The sequence below is a fragment of the Chionomys nivalis genome, chromosome 21 (genome assembly GCF_950005125.1).
Source record: "Chionomys nivalis chromosome 21, mChiNiv1.1, whole genome shotgun sequence".
Taxonomy (NCBI): Eukaryota; Metazoa; Chordata; class Mammalia; order Rodentia; family Cricetidae; genus Chionomys; species Chionomys nivalis.
Window position 1 is genome coordinate 8114117 of NC_080106.1, and position 22828 is coordinate 8136944.

Sequence of the window (22828 nt, forward strand, 5' to 3'; positions counted from 1 at the left end):
AGGCAGGACAGTGAGGCACCTTCTTTCTTCCCTTTCATACTTCCTGCCAAGATCCCCAGATTTGAACAATGTCCTCCTAGTACAGACAGATGTGGTAAAGAAGTTCCAGCTGCACCATCTTTTGGCAGTCACACCCTGAGAATGTGGTTTTCCAGGACAGCGACAGCACTGCCCAGACTGACTTGACCAGTATTTTGCATTGTGAGGGTTGCTGAGGCAGAGCTGCACCTAGAAGGCATCTGCCACCAAAACCTCAGATCCAGAGCTGTCCAGTTTCACCTGGACAGTGTCGGCAACTCGAGTGCAGCTTCTTGGGCTGGTCAGGGGAGAGACTCTTGGACAGCTTTTCAGAGCCTCTGTCTGCTCTAAGCTGAAGTTGCTTACACTGGCTCCCAAGTGCCAGCAGCTGTCACCCTGTGGTGTGTGTGCCGTGGTGGGCAAGGCTATCATGTGAGTTTGCATAGCACTGACATCATCCTGACAGCTGGCAGATCAGTCAGCTATGCAGAGAGTTTAAAACCAGAGCTAGTGGCAAGGTGTTGACCAAGGACAGGAAGATGCCCTCCCTTTCAGCACACTGCAGGGCCCAGTTCCCACACTGACACCATGAGATAGACAGCTCTCAGACAGGTTCAGTTGTGCCTTTATTCACTTAGCGCATTGAAGTGTACAGGTATCCTATAAATGAAGGCCGCCCCCCGAGCAGCATTTTTAAAGCAGTATTACAGGAATCCTTATTGATCGCACCATAGTTATAAAAACCAGGGACATAATGACGTACACAACCTACACAAGACAGGTAGTCAGAATATACATGATGTAAATAAAATAACATTGAAAGTTAGCAAGTGGACAGCTGCATGCAGGGAGCGAGGAGGGCTGACTGTAAGGAGCTAGGGTAGGAGGTGGCTATGTTGGCTTCCCTCCATGACAGCAGGCAGTTCTCACTGAGATTCTCAGATCACAATGTGAGTGACCAAGGGTGGTCTGAGTGTCACAGTGGACCACATGCAGGGAGCCGGAAGCAACGGTTTGCTTTAGTTGGAACTGGCTATGGGTATCTCAAGAGCATGTATCTCCTGCTGCTGTTGTCACAGCTGACATCTAGTGAACTGACATGGAGTAGGAGAATCTCAACAGCTGTCTGATAGAACTACCTTACAAAGACAGTTATACACTAACAAATTATAGCTGTAAGCCAAGTGCAGATGGAGTGCATTTGAACTTCAGAGTTCAGGCTACCATTCGACAGCTACATCCTAATGCCAACACTGCACACCTGCTTGCTCCCTTCCCTGAAGCAGGTATGGGCCAGACAAAATCAAACCAGAAGAAAAACACTTTGCAGCCTCTTAGGAAGCTAGACCAAGCGACCCCTTGTTCAAGGCTGGAGCTGGCCTCTGAGCAGTGCTTGAGTGTCTGTGGTAGCATCTAGACAGTAGCGAGGAAGCTTCCCTGCACTGCTGAGGGTGAGCGTGATGGTGCAGCTGGGGGCCTCCGCTAGACAGCCTGGGCCAAGGGACCGCTTAGGCAGACTGCTGAGCAAAAGCCCTTTGAGAGAAGGCAGCTCCCAGGAAGACTGTGTGCCCCTGATGCTGTTCCATTTTAAATTTCTACTGAGAAAAGTGTCAAAATAACTTTGTCTGTTTTATTGGCAACTTAGGATGTAAAGTATTTTATTTTTAAACTTCTAAAGTTTGAACACAAGAGAGCCTAGTTTAGGTGAGTTTCCAAGCTGAATGCGCTTGCATGGAGCTCAGTTTCTGCCTGACAAACGGTTCCTAACACCCTAGGTGGGCGCCTACGTTCTGATCTGTGAGTGGTGAGCAGACCAGCATCCGCTGGTAACGTCCCTTTTTTCCTTGGTAAGGGCTTAACAAACATTAGGCATAGTTCTGGTCTTACACAGCCAGTGCTGTTCCAAATGTCTCCTGGGAGGCATACACCATGTACAGAAAGCCGTCTTCATCTTTCTCGCTCTCGTACACTTCAGAGATGGGTGTGGACACACTCACCATGCTGTGCCCGTTCACCAGGAGGAAGAAAGCTTGATTGGCGTTGAGCTGTAAGCGCCTTCTGTGGAGATAAGACAGTGGAGAGACTCAATGAGGTCTCCAATCTGTGCAGAACTTGGGCCACTAAAAAAAACCACTGATCTGGCAAAACTAAGCAAGCCCACAGCCCTCTTCTTAGCATGTTACAGAACTCGGCGGTGGTTGGAATCGGACTGGTTTGTATCTGAGGCCAGTTACATCCTGTCATCCAAACAGCCATCAGTATTCAAAATCTACAACCGGCCAGACTTTATGTTACTGCAGCTCTGCTACACATTCTCTTACTAACGCCCACTGTCCAAGTGTTCCTGACTGTTTACTGGGATGGGGGATCTCAGACGGGCCAGCAGCAATCCACCATGCCTAGCAATCTTTTAAAGAACCACTATCCACTATGTGTGTCCAACCTATAGCCCTCAGATGTGACACTGTTATAAACAAGCTAGACCCCACTCACAGCTGCAGAGGGGACGTGCCTGCCTTACAAGGACATGGAAGAAGGAGGAGGCTGACACCAAGATGGGAAAAGGAGAAGTCTCACTCAAGGAAACAGACAGGAAGTGGCCAAATACCTAATTATCTTGATGAGCTCGCTCATGTTCACGTGATCGGGTACAAGGAACTTGGTTTTGTCCAGGACGGGCAGTTGCTTCTCACCCTTATATCGCTCTATTATCACCTGCAAAAGCCAGAGACATTTAGCCGCAGGCACAATGCTCCCCATGCTGCGGCCAGCACGTGCCCTGTAGAGTTAGGCCTAACCTAGTCTTCCCTGTGACACTCCTGTGACCAGCATTCATTCACAGCTCTGTGACACAGGACATGCAATGCCTACCAGGCACCCTTTTTTGTTGTTAAATTGTACTAGGATTAAAGGTGTGTGTCACCATACCTGGTGTTTTTTAAAAAATAAATTTCACACTGTAGCCCAGGATAGCCTTTAACACATGGCTATCCACCTGCATCACCCTCCTAAGTTCCTAAGTGCTAGGATCATAGCCATGAGCCTCATCATACCCAGCAATATATACAGTTTTATGGATCAGATGGTTATGAGGTCCTCTGAGTCATCTATCCAAAAAAATTAAACTATAAATACACACACACACACACACACATATATACATACACATGTTTGTTTTTGTTTTTCAAGACAGGGTTTCTCTGTAGCTTTGGAGCCTGTCCTGGAACTCGCTCTGTAGACCAGGCTGGCCTCGAACTCACAGATCTGCCTGTCTCTACCTCCCTAGTGTTGGGATTAAAGGCGTGCGCCACCACGCCCTGTCCCCTCACCAAAAATATTTTTTTAAAAATGTTAAAAGTAGCTGGGTATGGTGGTGCAGGAGGATCTGAGTTTGAGGCCAGCCTGGTCTACAGAGTGAGTTCCAGGACAGTCAGGGCTATTAAACTGAGAAACTCTTTCTTGGAAAATCAAATATGGCTGGGCAGTGGTGGCGCACGCCTTAGCAGAGGCAGGTGAATCTCTGTCAGTTTGAGACCAGCCTGGTCTACAAGAGTGAGTTCCAGGACAGGCTCCAAAGCTACAGAGAAACCCTGTCTCAAACAACAACAACGACGACAACAAAAAACCCAAAAAAACAAAACAAAAAACCCAAATACATAATTTCATTAAAAAAAATAATAAAAACCTTAAAAGCTATGTTTGGATATGTGGCACATGTGTAATCCCAGTATTTGGAGGCTGAGGCAGTGAACTGCCTTGAATTTAAGACTAATCTGGATTAAAATCCAAAACTAAAGAAAAAGCTGTTACAAGATTTGAGCATTGATGGGCCTAAGAAACGACAGTTTCCAAGTGCCATGGGCATCCACGCAGAGAACAGAAATCCCTGCCTGGTCATGGCATGGCAGAGAGGAACACGACCACGTGCTTCTGGAGGGAAAGCACTTGTCTGCACATGCTCCCTGGATGTGACCTGCATGTGCTTCCTTGAGAGACTGTCTCAAGCTGCCACCCCCATCCCTGCGAGATTAAAAACTCCATCCTGTGGCTTGCTTAGAAGCATGGCATCCACGGGAAATGACAGCTGTGGGTGCCACATACCTGGGTTCATGAGGCAGACCCTCCGCCAGCGGAGTAGTGAAGGAACATAGAAGAAAGACCTTGGCACTCTCCTAGAAGGTCAGAAGCATGGGAACACTAGAGGGCTGTCCCCGACCCCTTTCCTTGCTCACTGTCCTGAGACTGGCTCTGAGCAGGTCCCAGCCCCTTGTTGGGATCCCTACAGTGACAGAATCATCTCAACATGCCTGGCTCCCTCTCCAGATCCTAACTTCTGCTTTTCCTTCACTCTCCAAATTTGGAAGATGTACAGGTCATGGCGGAAGACGTGGCTGGCTGGTCTGAAATAGGACTCTGCCTTCAAGGTTTCCAGCCTGAAATGCCTGGGAGCCAGCCATTGTGGCCACCCTTTTCTTAGCTAGGCAGCACCGAGCCTGGCTCTCTTGCTTTCTTGGCATCATGAGCAGATAGATGGGCAACAGAGTCTCTGCAAAGGCTCTGGAGCTCTTGTGGGAAGGAGCTGCTAGCCTGTGCCCAGACCACAGCCCTGCAGGAAGTCATGTGCAAATCCTGGCAGGCTTAGGGAGCTGGGCTTCCTGCAAGCAGGTCGGGCAGGCACTCCAAATGAAGGATGGGTTCAGTCCAGGAAAAGCCGCTCCTCACGGGGCTCTGCCCAGGAAGCATACTCCCAGGAAGCTCCACCCCATGTAAGGACAGGCTGGGAACTGTCCAACCAGCGCAGAACAACATGTCCCCCACACACACACCTGCAGCAACAGTTCCATCCCCTCCCTTCCCAGAATGGGATGATGGGGTTGGTGGGAAAGTTACACAGGGGCACACCCACAGGACGTGGCCCTGGGGCTCCCTCCCAACGCTGACATCCCGAGAGGCTAAGTCCTCTTCTGTTGTGTCAGAGGTACGACACCAGAATTCCTCCCACAATGTGGGGACTAGCTATAGAACACGGAGCGACTTTGAACCCTGGTCTGTCCACGCCTGACTTCACAGCTCTATGTAAAGTTTGCAACCAGGGAACAGAGCGGGGATGTGGGGGGTTACCGATGGCTGTCTATCGGCAAGACACTCAGTTAAGGGGCCAAGAATCATGTCCCTTCATCTACAAAGCAGCCATACCACCCTGAGGACTACTGATTCTGACTGACATATGCCATCCTTGTGTCCCTAGCAGTGGGGGCTGGAGTAGAGTTCAGTAGTCAATGCTCAGGCCCTTGGTTCAATCCTGGGATCACAGAGGGGAAAAAAAAAAAGCTAAGTTCTAGCCCATCTGTCCCTTTCCCCTTTGACATGCACAAGAGCAACAAGTTCCGGTCAGGAAGAAACGCACGTGGTTAGGTGGGCACACAGAGCCTGAGAGCCCCGGGGCTCCTGCAGGGGTGGGAGGAGCTGTCTTGTGGGGCCAGGGTCCCCTCTTGTCCAGAAGTATAATCACAGTCACAGCAGAACCTACCGGGATCTTGGTGGGGTGCTGCTCCCGGATGAGCCGGACATCTTCCACTCTTTGTTCTGCAAGAAAGGAAGAGACAGGGCTAAAGAGATGGCTCAGAGGTTAAGAGTACTGGCTGCTTTTCCAGAGGTCCTGAGTTCAATTCCCAGCAACCACATGGTGACTCACAACCATCTATAATATGAGATCTGGTGCCCTCTTCTGGTGCACAAACATAAGTCAGGTGGTAGTGGTGCATGCCTTTAATCCCAGCACTGGGGCGAAAGGGGGGCAGAGGCAGGCGGATCTCTGTGAGTTTGAGGCCAGGCTAGTTTACAGAGTGAGTTCCTGGGCAGGCTCCAAAGCTACAGAGAAACCCTGCCTCGAAAAAAACAAAAACAAAACAAAACAAATACATGCAAACAGAATACTGTATATTTAATAAATAAATCTTATTATTATTTTTTTGAAAAAGGAAGAGGCACAGTGATATCAGGGGCCCCAGTTCCTGCTGGTGACAGTCCTGACTGAGGCAAGGCAGAGCAGCAAGGACACCTTTCTCTGGACTTCAGTGATGGATTGCATCTCACCACTGAGCACTGAGGTGGTCAGTGGGCCCAACAGCAGCTCAACACAGCTCAGTGGTTAAAACACTCATTTCATGGAGCTGCGAAGCCAGATGTATAGCCACACAAAGCAGGTTAATTGTGTAACCTGAGGGAGAAGGGGGTGTCTTCCAGTGTCTCCTCTGACAACGTCTGTCATTCCTGTCAAGGCTTGTTAAGTTTCAGTCTAATGCAATTTTCACTCAGGACTTGTGGTTACGGGAGGGGAGCCCCTTGGCACTATTCAGGATGTGTTTTAATTATTTTCTGAAATGGTCTCTGTATCCCAGACTGGCCTTAAACTGGAGACCCTCTTGCCCGAGTCTTCCCAGTGCTGAAATTACAGCTGTGAACCTGGTCTACATGTGAAACCCTCTCTCAAAACACACTCCCAAAATCAAAACCACACCAAGCCGCCTGCTGATGAAACACATTCCTGAGAATATCTGTTTCACTGTTGGGTTCTGGAGCTAGGGTCTCCTAGCTTGGCCTCAAACTCGTCATAGCTAAGGATGACCTTGACCTCCTCAGCCTCTCTACCTCACAAGGCTGGGAGGCAAAGAGCCAGTCTTATCTTCATTTTCAACTTTGTACCAGGCTTTCTGTGCCCAGGACTCGGCCATACAGCTGGAGACACGTCATTCATGAGAGGAGGTGGTGGCGTTAAGCAAAACAAACCTAACAGAACTCTGACGCTTTGGGGAACACTCACAGTGTGTGCAAATAGCTTTGTGGAAATCTTGAGAGGGCTCCAGAACAAACGCTGCTGTCACCACACGGAGACAAACTGTGGCACTGCCAACTGCACTTGGGTCAAATTTTTTTGATCATCTTTAACAAAGACCATGGAAATAACTCCTGTGTTAAATGCAACCACAGGGCTGCGTTCCCAGTCAATTCTTAACATCACCTTAAGCAGGGACTTGGAGACTAACGAGGAACACGGCTCCACAGACAAGGAAGAGTCCTAACTGGTATTTCTACTGGTGGTTCGTTCCTCTTGCAGGAACATTCAGGCAAATTCAGCTGCTCCTCATAGTAAACTCAAGAGGTTGGGGATGTGCTTGATGGCAGATTAATGCCTGGCACATGTCGGGCTCTGCTGAGCCAAGTCATCAGCACCTCTTCGCTAACCTCTGTGCTCTTCTCTACTCGAAAGAGCTGCCTTAACTCTCTGCACACATTTCCCTGTCACCCCACAGATGGGATGGTACCATCTATACCCGGCTTCCTGCCTCTTTCCAGAAGAGCTCTCCATTGTATAGCTGCTGAATGCTCCGGGGTGTAGGATAAGTCATTGCGATGAACTCAGCATACATTCCACACTCTGGGGCTGCAGAAATGGCTTACTAGGAACACTGGCTCCTCTCAAAGAGGACCCAGGTTCAGTTCCCAGCACCCCCATATGGCTTACAGCCACCTGTGACTCCCTTTTCTGGCCTCCACGGGCACCAGCAATGCACATGGTACACAGACATACATGTAGGCAAAAGAATCATACACATAAAATAAGAAAAGCTTAACTCACAGGGTCCAAACCCCAGTAGGGCAAGCTCTTTCTTTTACAAAAACCAGGCGCGGTGGTTCACACCTTTAATCCCAACACTGGGAGGAAGAGACAGGAAGATCTCTGTAAATTCAAGGCCAGCCCAGTCTATGTTTAAAATAACCAGCTAACCACTACCAACAAAGAACCCTAAATTAGCACGTGTTAAGATGGGAACATCTGGGGATTGGAGAGATGGCACAGCGTTTAAAAGTTCTGGCTGCTCTTCCAGAAATCCCAAGTTCAATTCCCAGCAACTGCATGGTGGCTCACAACCATCTATAATGGGATCCAGTGCCCTCTGTTGTGCAGGCAGACATGCAAATAGGGCACTCATGAAACATAAATTTTTTTTTTTTTTTTTGGTTTTTCGAGACAGGGTTTCTCTGTGGTTTTGGAGCCTGTCCTGGAACTAGCTCTTGTAGACCAGGCTGGACTTGAACTCACAGAGATTCGCCTGCCTCTGCCTCCCGAGTGCTGGGATTAAAGGCGTGCGCCACCAACGCCCGGCGAAACATAAATTTTTAAAAAAGATGGGAACATTCAAGCAGAGTCAGATTTCTTCAAGGAGAAATAGCTATCATCGGTAAGCGGAGAAGGAAAAGGTCAAAGGGCTATACCATCAGAAACTACGATGTCACTCTGATTTGTCCCAAAATAAGGCCCCAAAGGGAAAGACAGGAATAGTGTTTTTTTTTGTTTTTTTTTTTTTTGTTTTTTTTTTTTTTTTTTAGACAGGGTTTCTCTGTGTAGCCTTGGCTGTCCTGGAACTTACTCTGTAGACCCAAGCTGGCTTGGAGCTCACAGAGATCTGCCTGCCTGAGTGCTGGGACTAAAGGCATGCGCCACCATGCCCACCTAATAGCTGTCTTTTTTTAAGTAAACAAGGGACAAGACTGATGGCCCATAGGACGTGCTCAGCCTTTAGCTGGCTGCAGGGAAAATGAACTGGGGTAAACCTGGAAGTGTGGGGAACTAAGGGCATGCTGGGGCCTCTGTAAGCAGACAGCTGCTCAGAGGCCATCAGTGTGTACTGGAGGAGACGGGTCCTTTATCTGTAAGGGCGTATTTATCACTCCTGTGTCCACTTTTCTGGTGCCCAGAACCATCCTGAGGAAAACGAGCAGTGTGTGGGAAACAGGTTTGTTATTAAATAAACGAATCACCCCTGTGTGTGTGTGTGGGGGGGGGTCGCCGTAATCACTTTTGAGAAGAGTGCACCCTGAAACCACTCCTTCAGTTTTCACTTGTTTTTCCCAGACAGGGTTTCTCTGTGTAGCATGACTTTCTCTGAGTTCAAGGCCAGCCTGGTCTACAGAGTGAGTTCCAGGACAGGCTCCAAAGCTACAGAGAAATCCTGCCTTGAAAAACCAACCAAGCAACCAAATAAATAAATAAATAAGTAGAAAAGTATAAATGAAGTTGGTCCTCCTGTCATTCTGGTCTCTAGAATGTCTTAGGCCCCTTCCAGCACTGGGGATGATGGCTACTTACTGGAAGTGCAAAAATTTATGACAGAAAGCTAATGGGATTCTGCCACTAGGCGGATCCTGAGCTTCACTGGCCTAAGCCCCACCCAAGTTCTTTAGCTACAAAGGGTCTGTTTGGGGTGAGTCCTAAGTCCACCCAGTTAGCATCCCCTTATTGCAGACAGAGAAGACTCCAGAGCTCCACCAATCCAAATACCTTAAAATGGAGATGCAAGAGTGATCTTAGCCTCCACAAAGGAGCCACTCCAAACAACGTCTGTATGGCAAATCTCTAAACTCTGTGCCCACAGTAAGGACCACTAAAGTCAAAAGCAAGGAAAGCAGCAGCCATCAGACCCCTCGCTTTCTTCAGAACGGCTTGGGGTAGGGGAAATGAAGGCGAACTCTGGGGAAACACCTAAAACGCGTTCTAAGGTAAAGACGGAGCTTTGGAGAGTTTACCCCTCAGCCACACAGGGGATCCGGGTTCTGGCTAATACGCACGTCTCACTTTTCCCATCCCCCCCTCTTACTCCTCATCTTTCTTGACGACTGTTCCAGAATAAAAATCACTACAAGCAAATAAGCTAGCTGTCAACTTTCCGTTATGAGACAAAGGCTATTTCTCCTACCCAAACGTCCCCAGGCGACTGCTGGAGCGGAGCGGAGATGGCTGGGTACTGCTTTGGGGCTTGCGGGGCGTCCGGACCTGGGGCCCCACTGAGGACACAGCCGAGACCGCCGCGGCTACGGTCCCCTCTGCCACCCGGGTCGCGTTTCCAGTCCCGGCGGGGACGCCGAGACCACCGACGACTAAGGGGACAAGCCGGGCCCGGGCTACCCAGGAGACTGAGCCGGCAGGGCTCGCTAAGCTGGGGGATGAAGAGACCCTACCGGCCCGTGCTGCATCCCGGCCCCTCATGACTCCACCGGGACCCCGATCGCCGCCCCTCACGACACCACCGGGATCCCGATCGCCGCCCCTCACGACACCGCCGGGACCCCGTTCGCCGCCACTTACGACACCACCGGGACCCCGATCGCCGCCCTTACGACACCACCGGGACCCGGATCGCCGCCCCTCACGACACCGCCCGGATCTCCCACCCCAGGGCCCCGCGCGCGGCACGCACCGAAGCTGCGGCGCTGCTTGAAGGTCTTCTCGGACGGCATGGCGCGGGGGTCCGGGATCTGAGGCTCAAGCTCCCGCGACGGCCACTTCCCTTGTGTCTCCTCAGCCCGCAGCTGAGTCAGGTGACCCGCGGCACGTCAGCCAGGGCGGGACCAAGGGCGGCCCCAACAACCGCCATGACTTGAGTGGCGGAATCCAGGGCGGTGTGCGCGTGCGTGCCTGCGGCCAAGGAACGGTCTGTCCTGCGCGTGCGCTGGCCACGGGGTGGGAGAAGCGGGAGGGAGTGCTGGTGAACAGCCTGGCCGGGTGCCGAGACCTGCAGACACCGATCCCCCTCTGCCCACGCATGATCCGGTGGGTGTCCCAGAGTCTGCTCCCTTGGCTGATGTCATTTGACATCTCTAAATTCTCAAAAAAAAAAAAAAAGCCTACTTGAGGTCTTGCCTGATGAATAACCTTTGTTTACGAACCCCAAGATGCCTGGAGACTTCTCTTGAATCCGATCTTGTGGCTCCTTCCCCTGCGTGCCCTGTGAGGCCACTAACACAAGTATATACTCCTAGACTAATCTTGAAGAAAAGTAAGATCTCAGGAACTCCAGATTTGTCTGTCGGGGTAGGTTAAGGTCAATTACATGTTCCCTCAAAAAGTTGATGGCCCCCACCTAGTGTTCGGTATATCCATTTTCCCTTCCTATAAAAGCCCATTTGTGTAGCGCTGAGTTCCTGAGAATGGAGTTTTGGGGGCCATGGCTCCCCTAGACTTCCCAGGGTACCCATGTGTAACCCTCTTTTCCTTCCCACCACCTCTCCTCTCAAGCTCTGGTATGTGAGCCCTCAGAGTCCTGGAATACCAGCGCAAGCCTGATCCAGCCCTGATCCGCCTCGCCTCGGGAAGTCAAGGAGGACGGTTCTGTCTGGAGACCTTGATCTCAGCAGTCCCTTCACTGACAGATACTTTCACCTCAGCTGACCCCTGAGAGGCTTTTATCACAGGCCTGTCCCCGCCTCTAGACTCCTGCTCGGCAGAGCCTGGGCCTGCCCACTCCTCAGCCATGGCTGCCTAGGTCTAGTACAGATTTCTACACCCCAGACCTCTTCCTTTAACTTTGGAAACATCTTTCTGCACGTGCTGTTTGTCAGAGGGATTGCCTTGTACCTCAAAGGGAACAGGAAGCATTCAAAGCATATTATTGAGGAAAATCTCGGAGGGCCGGTCCTTCTTGTTTGTTTGCACTGTTGCTTGCTTGTGGATGGTTGTTTCCTATGAAGCTGCTGCCCTGAGACCCAAAAAGCCAGACTAAAAATTAAAATGGAAGCCAGGCCTGGTGGCACGAGGTGTGTCATCCTAGCGCCCTGGCGACTGAAGCAGGACTATCGAAAGTTCTAGGCCAAGTTGGGCACGGTGCAGAGACCTTTAATTCCAGCACCCAGAAGAGAGGCAGTCGCCTGTTCTATGTAGCAAGTTCTTACCTAGTGAGAACCTGTCTCAAAAAAAGGGGTGAGGTAGGATGGGACTGGTGGGGGAGACTCAGGCTGCTCTTGATGAGGACCGGGGTTTGCTTCTCAGCACCCATATGGCGGCTGAACTGTAACTCTAGGGGATCTGACCCCCTATTCTGGCCTCCTCAGGCATCAGGACCTACATGCATACACACAGGCAAGCATTCATCCATATGAAATAAAAAAATCTTTGTGTTTGTTTGGGTTATTTTTGTTGTTATTGTTTTGTTTTTTGAAGATAGAGTTTCTTCTGTCCCTGGCTGTCCTGGAACTAGCTCTGAACTCAGAGATCAGCCTGCTTCTGCCTCCTGAGTGCAGGGACTAAAACTGTAAATCACCCAGCCCCACCCATCGTAGCTCTATCTCAAAAGATAACAAACCAGTAAACAGGAAAAGAATGGACTCACCCAAGCTAAAATCTAGGTCCAAACTTAGATTAAAACTAGGAAGAGCTGGGTGTGGTGGCCCACACCCATAGTCCAGCTCCCAGGAGGCAGAGGCAGGCAGATCTAGACCACCACCTGGCTTGATGAATGGATGCTTTCTTCAGCCTTTCTCTACCTGTAAAACCCACCTCCTGCACCTGGCCGGGAAAATACAGTCTGGAGTCCTGACTTGTGCAATGAATTGTTGCCTTGACTTCAGAACAACAACAACAAAAAATGCAAATTAAAACCTTCTACATTCCAGGGAATGTAGCCAGGTGATATAGTGTTCCCAGTCTCTGCAAGATCTTGAGTTTGAGCCCTAAGACACAAGAAAAATCTTCAAGTTGTAGCTTTGCTCTCTGACAACGGAGGAGCTGCTTATTTTTCTGTGTGTTTATGACAGTAAGCCTTCCCTGCTGAAGCTTTCCTGACTCAAATGCTACTGTGTATGTGTAAGAAATGATTTTTCTGTTGTTGTTTATCTTTTTACTTACTTTTTTGGACCCTGCGATGGTGATGCTTGTCTTTAATCCCAGCACTTGGGAGGCAGAAGTGGGTGGATCTCTTGACTTTGAGGCCAGTCAGGGCTAAACAGAGAAACCGTGTCAGGGAACACACACACACATACAGAGGAGGAGAAGAAAAGAAAGAAAACCAAATGGGCTTTTTTGTTTTTTTTGTTTGTTTGTTTGTTTGTTTTTCGAAACAGGGTTTCTCTGTGGTTTTGGAGCCTGTCCTGGAACTAGCTCTTGTAGACCAGGCTGGTCTCGAACTCACAGAGATCCGCCTGCCTCTGCCTCCCGAGTGCTGGGATTAAAGGTGTGCGCCACCACCGCCCGGCCCCAAATGGGCTTTTTGTGTTGCTGAACTGCAGAAAATACAAGAAAAGGAAATGTCTTTTCTGGCTTGTAGCGATGGGGTAAGGAAAAGATGTTTGCCTGCCCCAGGGAAATCCAAGCCTTTTACTTATCAACAAAGGGTTGCAGAAGGGATAGCCAGGGTTGTTCTTTTGTCTTTGCAGTGCTGAAGTCTACACGTTTGGAAGCTGCTTTAATGTCACCCCAAGTTCTCAATGCAATGTGAACCTAGACTCATACATCCCAACACGATCTCGCCTCCCCCAGGAGAATACTCACCGAGTATGGATTCTATTCAGAGCGGGCTCATTTTCCTTCACACACAAACACAAGAATCAGACTCGTGGAAATTTGTAAACAGGCGTGTGCCTGAATAGACATGAGTCACCTAGGAAATGCCAGTTCACCTGAGTCTGTTTGGTTTTCTTTAGTAGTGCAAGGAACTGAGTCAGGCCTGGCACACACTCAGCAAGTGAGCCCAGCTTCCAAAATACCCTAGGTTCTATCTCCAGTCAAACTCAGACAAAAGATGCTTATATGATACGTAGAGTGTGATTTATTTTGAATAGCCACTTATGTGTATCTTTTTTTTTTTTTGAGACAGGATTTCTCTGTGGTTTTGGAGCCTGTCCTGAACTAGCTATTGTAGACCAGACTAGCCTTGAACTCACAGAGATCCACCTGCCTCTGCCTCCCAAGTGCTGGGATTAAAGGTGTGTGCTACCACCGCCCAGCTATGTGTATCATTTTTATCCAAATGTATTTCCGTATACCATGTGTGGGCAGTGGCCAGAGAGGCCGGCATTAGATCCTTTGGACTGGAGTTACAGACCGTTGTGAACCCGGGTCCTCTGGATGCTCTAAACCCCTGCGACGTCGCTCCGCCCCCCTCCCCCTCAGTATTATTTACTTTCAGCAATATGATTCTTCCCTCCGAGTCAGTCCATACATAGTGGAAAAGTAAGAACACAACGTTTCTACAGACTCATTGTTTACTCAGAGAATTTTCTGGTGTTTTTAAATTTAATGCCGGCACTCTGGAGGCCGAGGCCGGAAGATCTTTGTGGGTTCCAGGCCACCCTGGTATACAACAATGAGCCCTTTTCTAAAAATACAAAGTAAAAACAGGTGTATCAACCAAACTGCTCATTCTAGAACGCAGGCGGTGGCACTTTGGGACCTCACTGGAAACCGACATCCGTTTCCAACGACGAGCCTAGGCTGAAACCTGAGCACTCCGGAACGCCGGAAGCCAAGACACCAGAAGACGGGAGGACACTTCCGCCCTGAGCACACAGTCAAGGTGCCACACTCAACATGGAGAGCGCAGGGGCCCCAGGCGTGTACAGAGCCGAGGGGCCTGCGCACGCCCCGTCCCGCCTCTATCGCTCTCTGATTGGAAGAAGCCGCTCATCAACTTTGTTGTCTGGAAAGCTATTGGCCAGCTGCGCAGTCACTTTCAGCCTCACCTGCTCTTTAGAACAAGTAAACAAGAATTGCTCAAGAACGCCGCGGGGAGCAGGGCGGTCTGTTGACCCGTGTGCGGCCGGGACGAGGACAGCGGCCTCGGGGAAACCTCTGGGCCACTGGGACGGGTTTGCGTCGTCTCTCTGTCCGTTCTCCCCGTGGGCCGTTCAGGCTTGCAAGGTCGTGGTCGTGCCTCGGCCCCGTCCTGGCGCCTGGTGGGGGCCTTTCCCGCACTTTCCACCACCCTGCACTTGGCTTCTGACTCCTGGCACGGACAAACAGATGCTTTCCCCCACTGTTTACGTTTTATTAACATTTCTCAGGGTTCATACTGGAGCCTGGGCTGGCCTGGAACTCTCGTTCCTCCGGCTGCCTCAGCCTTCTGGGTCTTCTGGGTGTTGACATTACAGGCGTGAGCCACCATATTTACCCAAAGTCGACACTTTTTTAGTTTTTATTTATTTATTTTATTTATTTTTTTAAGTTTCTTTGTAGTCCAGGCTGGTCTCGAACTTAGAGATCTGCCTGCCTCGGGATTAAAGGTGTGTGCCACCACCTGGCAAAGTCTACATTTTTTGCTTATTTTTTTCAGACTTGGTTTGGCGTAGTTGTGTCTGGTGGCGGGCAGCCCTACACAACCTTGCAACCCCTGCGTTCTGCCCTCCGGTCATACCCTTCCCTCTGCTTTCCTTTAGGAGTCTCCCCTCACGGTGCCCTTTCTACTTTTATGTCCTCGACCACATACACAAGTTTAAACCTAGGGTCCACTTAGGAGAAAAAATGTGTTATTTGTCTTTCTGGATTTGGCTTATGTTACTTAGTAGAATCATCTCCAGTTCCATCCATTTTCTTGCAGATATTGTAACTTCGTTAATCTTTATAGCTAAATAGAATTCCCTTGTGTATACGCGCATTTTCCATACCCATTCTTCAGGTTTCTGTCGCACGGCTGTTGTAAACAGAGTCAGCTGCGGTGAACACTGTAAGTATCTCTGGCATGTGGACTTTGGAGTCCTTCAGGTTTGCGCCCAGGAGTGGCATAGCTGGATAGTTCCAATTTTAGATTTTTGGGAACCTTGATAGTGATTTTCGTAGCATCTGCACCAGTTTTTATTTCCCATAGCTCTGCAGGGTCCCACCATTTTCTTTCCAATGCGCTGCTTTTTATCTGAAGGTTTGTAAAAAGAACTTGGTTATTATGTGCAGTAGAGAGACCTATACGTTCTATGTACTAGTTAATTTTCACCTGTGTGTATCAAACGCTCAAGCAAAACAAAATGTGTTTGTGTACCATGAAACATAATCTTGCATGTTCATCAGCATCCCACGCTGCACTGGAAGCCTGAGCTGGCTTCCCAAAACACCACCTTCGGGATTGCATCATCCTCCTTGGTCCTGGCTGCATCTCCTGTTTCATCTGCTCAGATTCCATTCTGGCTTGAGCCTTCCTTCCACGCCTTTGTGCCGCTCGGTCTCAGCTTCCTGGCAGGTCTTACTTTCCTATCCTTGTGTATGTCATTGCCTGGCACCGCTCTCAGTGTCCTGGCTAAATTAGTACTTTACAAGTACCTCAAGTACCTGCCTCTTCTTTCCAGAATACTCTACCTCTTGTGCTTTTCTCCTAGCTAGCTTCATTTCCTTATACATGTACATATTCTTTGTAATTTTTCCTCCATAGGTTTTTGTTTGTTTGTTTTTTTGTTTTTTTGGAACAGGGTCTTGATGTGGATCTCTGTCTGGAACTGATTGCTCTGTGGATCAGGTTGGCCTCGACTCGAACTCACAGAGTTCTGCCTCTGCCCTCAGAGTGCTGGGATTAAAGTTGTGTGCCTCTTCTGAGCTCTTACCTGTTTTCGGTGATATTTTGGTGTTGGGGATGGAATTCAGGGGCGCACTTCTTGTAACCACAAATGCTGCTTCCCCAAAGATCCTTTCTCTGAGCAGACACAACGCTGTCCTCCGACTAACAGTTATATATGCTGTGTAGATCTGTGTCTGTCTGTCTAATGTTTTCCAGTTGCAGAGTTTCAGAAGTAAACATAAGTACATTTATTCTTCTAAAGTGGAAAACTTGGCCACATTATTTTATGTTTCAATAAGCGCTCAGTTCCTCTAGGGAAGGTTTACTGTATTAATCCCTTTCTGCCCAGCTCCTGTTATTGACATTGTGGGTTGATAGATTTGTTTTCTGTCTTTCTTGAGATAGGCCGTTACCTGTAGCCCAGTGAGTTGCCTGCCTCTTCTGTTATGGGTCTGGGCTCACTTAGAGATTAGCATTGACCATGAATAATTTTTTAAAATTATTATTATTATTCAATTATTAGATTTAATTTATTTAATCAATTCACTCTGTACACCAGGCTGTCCTGAAACTCAGAGATCCACCTGCCTCTGCCTCCTAAGTGCTGGAATTAAAGGCGTGTGCTACCACTGCCCTGTCCATGAATAAATTTTAATAATAAGAAGCTTTTTATTTCTGACACCTGGACTGACTGGGGTCAGGTCTGCACTTGAGACAGCACCTAGCCATATCAGCCCAGGGCCTACAAAGGTAAAACCCTAAGATGACATGGATTCTGCCTATCTGTAGGCAGGGTCTAGTTTTAACACGTAAAGGAGCAGGGCAATCAAGTTTGATTACAAAGCAGAAGTAGCAGGATGGCTCAGTAGTTAAGAGCACAGGCTGCTAGAGCACAGCCTGTACCAGCTAGGGGCTTACATGATAGAGGCTTTTTGTTTTTCTCTTTCCCTTTTTGGTCTTTCAAGCATTAATCCTAAACTCTAAATGTAATGTTACCCACCCCACTTTCACGGCTCTGGGGTCCGAGGAGCCTGCCACCAGGGCCGGCTTTGTTGTACCAGAGCGAGTCCAGTACTTTGGAATGGAAAGATGCACAAAGCAATGGCGCCCAGTCCGTTGAGGCGGCTACAAAAGCTGATGCAACCACCAGTCCCTAGGGTTCTGGCTCAGCCTGCGTTCCTCATTCCTCAGCATGACACCTTGTTAGTTTTCATTTCGCGTACTCAGAGGGTAAATATGCATTTCCCCACGTGCTGGTTGCCACGTCCAAACGGTGTTTATAATAAACAGGACCTTTGCTCTGGAATAAAGCCTGTCCCCTGAGGGACAACATAGGGTACTTCCTAGAAGGTGTGGTTTTGAGGCTGGGGAGAAGCCTGCGAGGTCCAGGCAGATTGGGAACTGTGTTTTCCGGGAGGTCACCCCTGCTCCCTCTCACCAGGGCAGCCAATGCAGAGGTGGGCAAAGATGGAGGTGAGACAGAGGCTAACTAGGGCTAGAATGTGAGGAGATGGTGACCTGGTGAGGTCAGTTTGGCCAGTGGATGCTTTCCAGTTAAGTGAGAGATGCAGCAACACACTGGCGTTTGTTTATGTGTTACCGCGCAAAGGAGCAGGATCTAGGAAGCATGCTGGCAGGAGGAATCCCTGCTCAGTGAAGGTTGTGAGTCCTGGGTACCAGAGGCTGAATTAGGACACACAGCTCACTGTTGCTCAGTCGTCTCACTGAAGGCTCATGGACGGACATAAAGCCCATGAAATGATGGATCTGAGGAGGTTTAGCCTGGGCCTCGGCCACACACGAACACGGAGCTTAACTTTCCCATGAGCCTTCATACACCAGAACCAGAGCAGTGTGTGCTCAGCTGCACTCTTACACAATGCTAATATTATTATGTAACTCAAATTTATCTATTTATTTTTTGACATGAAATCTTGCTGTGTAGCTCAGGATGTCCTAAAAGTCCTCATCCTCCTGCCTCAGCTTCTGAAGGTCTGGGATTACATGCCACCAAGTGGAACCCTTGGTTAATGTTATTATTAATCATTTAACCAATTAATTAGTTAATATTTGTTTGCTTGTTGAGGGTAGTTTATTGAGTGGACTACAAGGGGGCACACAGGTCAGTAATATCTAAAGCCTCACGTTGGCTTTTTTTTTTTTTTTTTTTTTTTACAATGGCTTTTTATGAGACAGGGTCTCATGTATCCCAGGCTTGCCTCAAAAATCACTAAATTAGCCTGGTCTACAAGAGCTAGTTCCAGGACAGGTTCCAAAACCACAGAGAGCCGGGCGATGGTGGTGCACGCCTTTAATCCTAGCACTCGGGAGGCAGAGGCAGGCGGATCTCTGTGAGTTCGAGGCCAGCCTGGTCTAGAAGAGCTAGTGCCAGGACAGGAACCAAAAGCTAAGGAGAAACCCTGTCTCGAAAAAATCAAAAAAAAAAAAATCACTAAATTAGTTAAGGATGACCTTAAATTTCTGATCCTCCTGTCTCAATCCTCCAATCCCAATTTGGGATTAGAGAGTACCACACAAATGACTAATCTTAATAATTAAAAAAAAAAAAGGTGATACAGTCTTAAGGGTCATGAAGTGGAGAGAGCTGCGGAGGATAGACCTTTCCAGAGATGGAGGTTTCTAGATGCCTTGTGCTGTGCAGGAAAACGTGAGCTGGAGCGCAGCTTGGGGACACCTGAAATTCCCACCACACTGAGCACCAGACCTCTTTGCGACCGAGGTGCAACCTGGGCAAGTCGGTTTAGACGTGGCGTTGTTGCTAGGCGACAGTAACTTTGATCACCTTTGCCAGATCTTGCTCGCTGCGACGCCGCCTGTGCAAAGGTCCTGGCTGAGAGCTGGTTGCTAGGGAGCCTCGTTAGCGCAGTAGGTAGCGCGTCAGTCTCATAATCTGAAGGTCGTGAGTTCGATCCTCACACGGGGCATCCTGCACCATTTTGTTTGGGGCCTTTGTAGCAGGTGGCGTCAGTGTTGGGAGGAGTCTGGTCATTTCTAGGGGCTGGGCATTCCGGGCTTGAACCCGGCGACCTTTTTTAGCTAGCCGCAGCGCATCAGAGGTGCGAGGAGGTGCGGGGCGGGGGAGGAAGGCAAACGCTCGGGGGCGGAGCCTGGCTGTAGGGCGTGGCAGCATCCGTAGGCGAGAGCAGTAGAGAGGGTGTGGCCACACACAGGGGCGGGGTCTATCTGCTCCGAGGGTCGGGTCGAAGCGTCTGGGAGAGAGCTGGAGGGAGGGCGAACCCACGTCTAGGGGCGGAACCTATCGCCCCCGCGGGGCCGGGCGAAGCTCCGCGGGTGGGGCTTTGTTGGAGGGCGTGACCACGTTTTGGGTGGAGCTTGAGGCTCCGGCAGGCCCGGCTAGGGTCGTCTCGCCTACGCAGAGCGCTGTGCGTGCACGGTCGCGTGCGCGTGTCCGCGGTGGTAGCGGGCATGGCGGTGTGCGCTCGGCTCTGCGGCGTGGGCCCCGCGCGTGGGTGCCGCCGCCGCCAGCAGCGCCGCGGCCCCGCTGAGACGGCAGCGGCGGACAGTGAGGCGGACACGGACCCCGAGGAGGAACGTATCGAGGCGGGGCCGGCGCGCTGCTCCCTGCTGGAGCTCCCGCCCGAGCTGCTGGTGGAGATCTTCGCCTCGCTGCCCGGCACCGACCTGCCCAGCCTGGCGCAGGTCTGCAGTAGGTTCCGCCGCATCCTGCACACCGACACTATCTGGAGACGGCGCTGCCGCGAGGGTGAGCGGGGACATCCCATATCCCGGGCATTCGGCCGAGATAGCATGGTGCAGAGTGCAAACCAGGCCTGGCTGCAGAGTGAGACTCTTGTCTTAGAAAACTAGCCAATTAACAGGCCTGAGCTGCAGAGTGAGACCCCGTCTTTAAAAATCCCACCCCACCAACCAACCAAACAATAAAAGAAACCCAAGCCTAACCAGCCTATCAGTCAGCCCACCCATCCAGTGCATTACCGCAAGAGCGAGGGCGCAAAAGCTGTCAGTCTCTTTTGGAAGGCCTTTCTTCCATATGCCTACAGCAGCACGGTACGCGCTCATCCTGAGTGGTTTGTTGCTGTGTGTCCTAGAACCTTCCTGGTGGAGAGAGTTTCAGGGATTCCGCTGTCTGCATCTACATGGGCTTAGTCCCGTGACCGTGGGCTTCAGCGTTTCTTGTCTTCTGGCCACAGCACTCTGAAGACTGCTTTGTGCATTTTGTAGACATTCAGGGGATTTGCATTTAATTTCGGGAACCCTTGAGGTGATCTTCGTGGGCTTGCACCTCAGAGTGGGATTGTGGGATGGCAGGCTGGGCGAGAAAAGCAGTTTCCTTGGGTCCTCCCCAGCGGCAGGGTTCTTTTTACCTTTGCTGTGTAATTTCGTGGTTGACACCAGAGTTCTGCCTTGGCTCCACTTACCGACTGTGTGGTGTTGGGCAGATTACCCCAAGTTTGAGTGGGAGCATTTGGTGGCAGGTGCCTCTCCTGAGGGGTGACGGAAAGAAGCGCGCCAAGCCCTCAGTCCTGAGCATGGCTGTTTGGCATGTCTGTTGGCCTATGTGTAATGTCCTGTTTATCTTTTGTCTTATTTTCTCTTTGGAGGCCTGTTTTTGCCTAGAAAGTTTGTGAGACTCCTCAGTAGTCTATGTAACCTTTAGTCACATAGGGACAAGTGAAGTTTGTTTTCACTTTCTGAGCGCTGCCTTTTCTTTTTACACATGGCTTCTTTGATTTAGTATTGTTATTGTGTGTGCGGCAGGTTTGTGAGTGGGGCATGCGTGTTTGTGGAGATTGGAGGGCAGCTCCTTTCTCTACGGCGGTGGTTCTCGGCCTTCCTAATGCTGCGACCCTTTAATAGTTTCTCATGTTGTGGTGACCCCCAGCGATTATTTTCGTTGCTGCTTCATAACTGTAATTTTGCTACGGCATGAATCGTAATGTAAACATCTGAGTTTTCCGATGGTTTGGATGAGCCCCGCGCTGGGGTTGTTTGACCCCTAGGTTGAGAATCTCTGCTCTGTGGGCTCAGGGGATGTGCAGCAGGTGCTTTTGCCCGCCGAGTTGACTGCTCTTTCATCCGATGTTCAGTGTGTACACCGTGACACTCAGCTCTCTCCAGAGTGCTCCCTGTCCGCCAGCTGAGCCCGTGCTGGCCTTTGGGGGGAACTGTAGGAGATGTGGGTAGGTCATTGCTAAGACCAGAATCACAGACTTTTAGTTAAACTAGACAGTTCAAAGTTATGTGCCAGTCATGCTAACTGACCCGGAGCTTGGGACACGCTCTGAGAGCTGTAGATTGAAGGCGCAAGTCATAAACAATCCCACACCAGTTTGGAATTGTGATTAATAGGGTGGTATTTATTTAAAGGGGAATAAACTTACAGATCACGGTCCCAGACAACAGCCCTCTGCGCACGCAATTGGGAAGAAGTCTAGTCGCCGGAACCGGAGCAGGAAGTAAAGAGAGAGAGGAGGGAAGTGGCCGCTTTTTTTAAAGGGAAAGATACCACGCCCCAATGGGCTGGTATCTTGGCGGCTATTGGCTGGAGGAGCGGAAGGACCTCCCGCAACACCTCCCCCTTTTATTTAAGTAAGAGAGTTCTAAACCTACTATGAAATTATATACAATAAGTACAAATATCCTATTCTAACTAGCTTAGGTCTTATATAATAAATAGCTTGGCTAAGTCATGAGTCGAAAGTAACTACATTTATATAGTCTTCAACCCCATCGAAGATCTGAGAAGGGAAATAATGTTACCTGAGTAATTAGGAAGTGCAATCAAACAACTTCTAAAACATGCAACAAATCACAGAGACAACTAGCTACCTGGGCAATCACCCAAGGTCACGTTTGCAGCGTTGAAGCAACCAACTTTGGCTAAGGCCTAACATAACTGACACACCATTTTCAAAGGCAAGAAACTTGTCAAAACTATCTTACCCTGTCTTGGCAGGATATGACAGTCCTGTTTTTTCCATTCACAGATACTCTGTATTTCTGTCAGTGGTTGAGGTATGGGCATTTCTTTACCCAAAGGCCAGTTCAGCCAAGAAGAAAGGCTCCGGGTGGAGTGTCTTTGGTGCTCAACATTCTCTCGGGAATAGAGCGGTGTTGCCAGGAGCAATTGTGTCTCACTACCACAAAACTCTGAGTTAGATTAAAGGCCATTTTCTACAGCTCTTTGAAGAGGTTGAAGATTATCTATCTATACTGAGTATAATCTCTATGTGTCTAAAGAACCTGATTAGTCTAATTATAAATGACAAACTTAGAATACTATTGATCTATATAATTCTCAATACCTATCTAACTTAAAGACTAAGACAATAAACAACTGTGAAACAAATGAGGACAATGACCTCCAAATATAAACAATGTACAAATATACATTGCAGTATGGTAAATGTATATCAATACACAAGCAATATGTAAGTATCTTAATCAGAGGTAGAAATGTACACTGCAATATGGTAAATATATACAATATATAT

General features: G+C 49.4%; 2 protein-coding genes and 1 non-coding gene across 4 annotated transcripts in view; 2 read left to right on the top strand and 1 right to left on the bottom strand.

The window, feature by feature from the left end:
* Positions 1–620: 620 nt before the first annotated feature.
* Positions 621–10417, bottom strand: Map1lc3b (microtubule associated protein 1 light chain 3 beta). Its single transcript, XM_057754089.1, has 4 exons — positions 10278–10417; positions 5549–5604; positions 2627–2733; positions 621–2076 (listed from the first exon to the last, which is right to left on the bottom strand). Exons 1-4 carry the CDS (start codon positions 10315–10317, stop codon positions 1902–1904), a joined length of 378 nt encoding a protein of 125 aa, XP_057610072.1. The 5' UTR covers positions 10318–10417; the 3' UTR covers positions 621–1901.
* Positions 10418–19203: 8786 nt separating this feature from the next.
* Trnam-cau (transfer RNA methionine (anticodon CAU)) lies at positions 19204–19276 on the top strand. Its single transcript has one exon. It is a non-coding gene; the product is annotated as a tRNA-Met (tRNA).
* Positions 19277–19689: 413 nt separating this feature from the next.
* Fbxo31 (F-box protein 31) overlaps positions 19690–22828 on the top strand; it is a 36225-nt gene continuing 33086 nt past the window's right edge. Inside the window, exon 1 of one of the 2 annotated variants that reach the window (XM_057753462.1) lies at positions 19690–20076. In XM_057753462.1, the coding sequence (XP_057609445.1) occupies positions 19779–20076 (298 nt within the window). In that variant the 5' untranslated portion in view covers positions 19690–19778. The remainder of the gene's footprint in view (positions 20077–22828) is intronic. The other variant, XM_057753463.1, reaches the window with a different exon arrangement.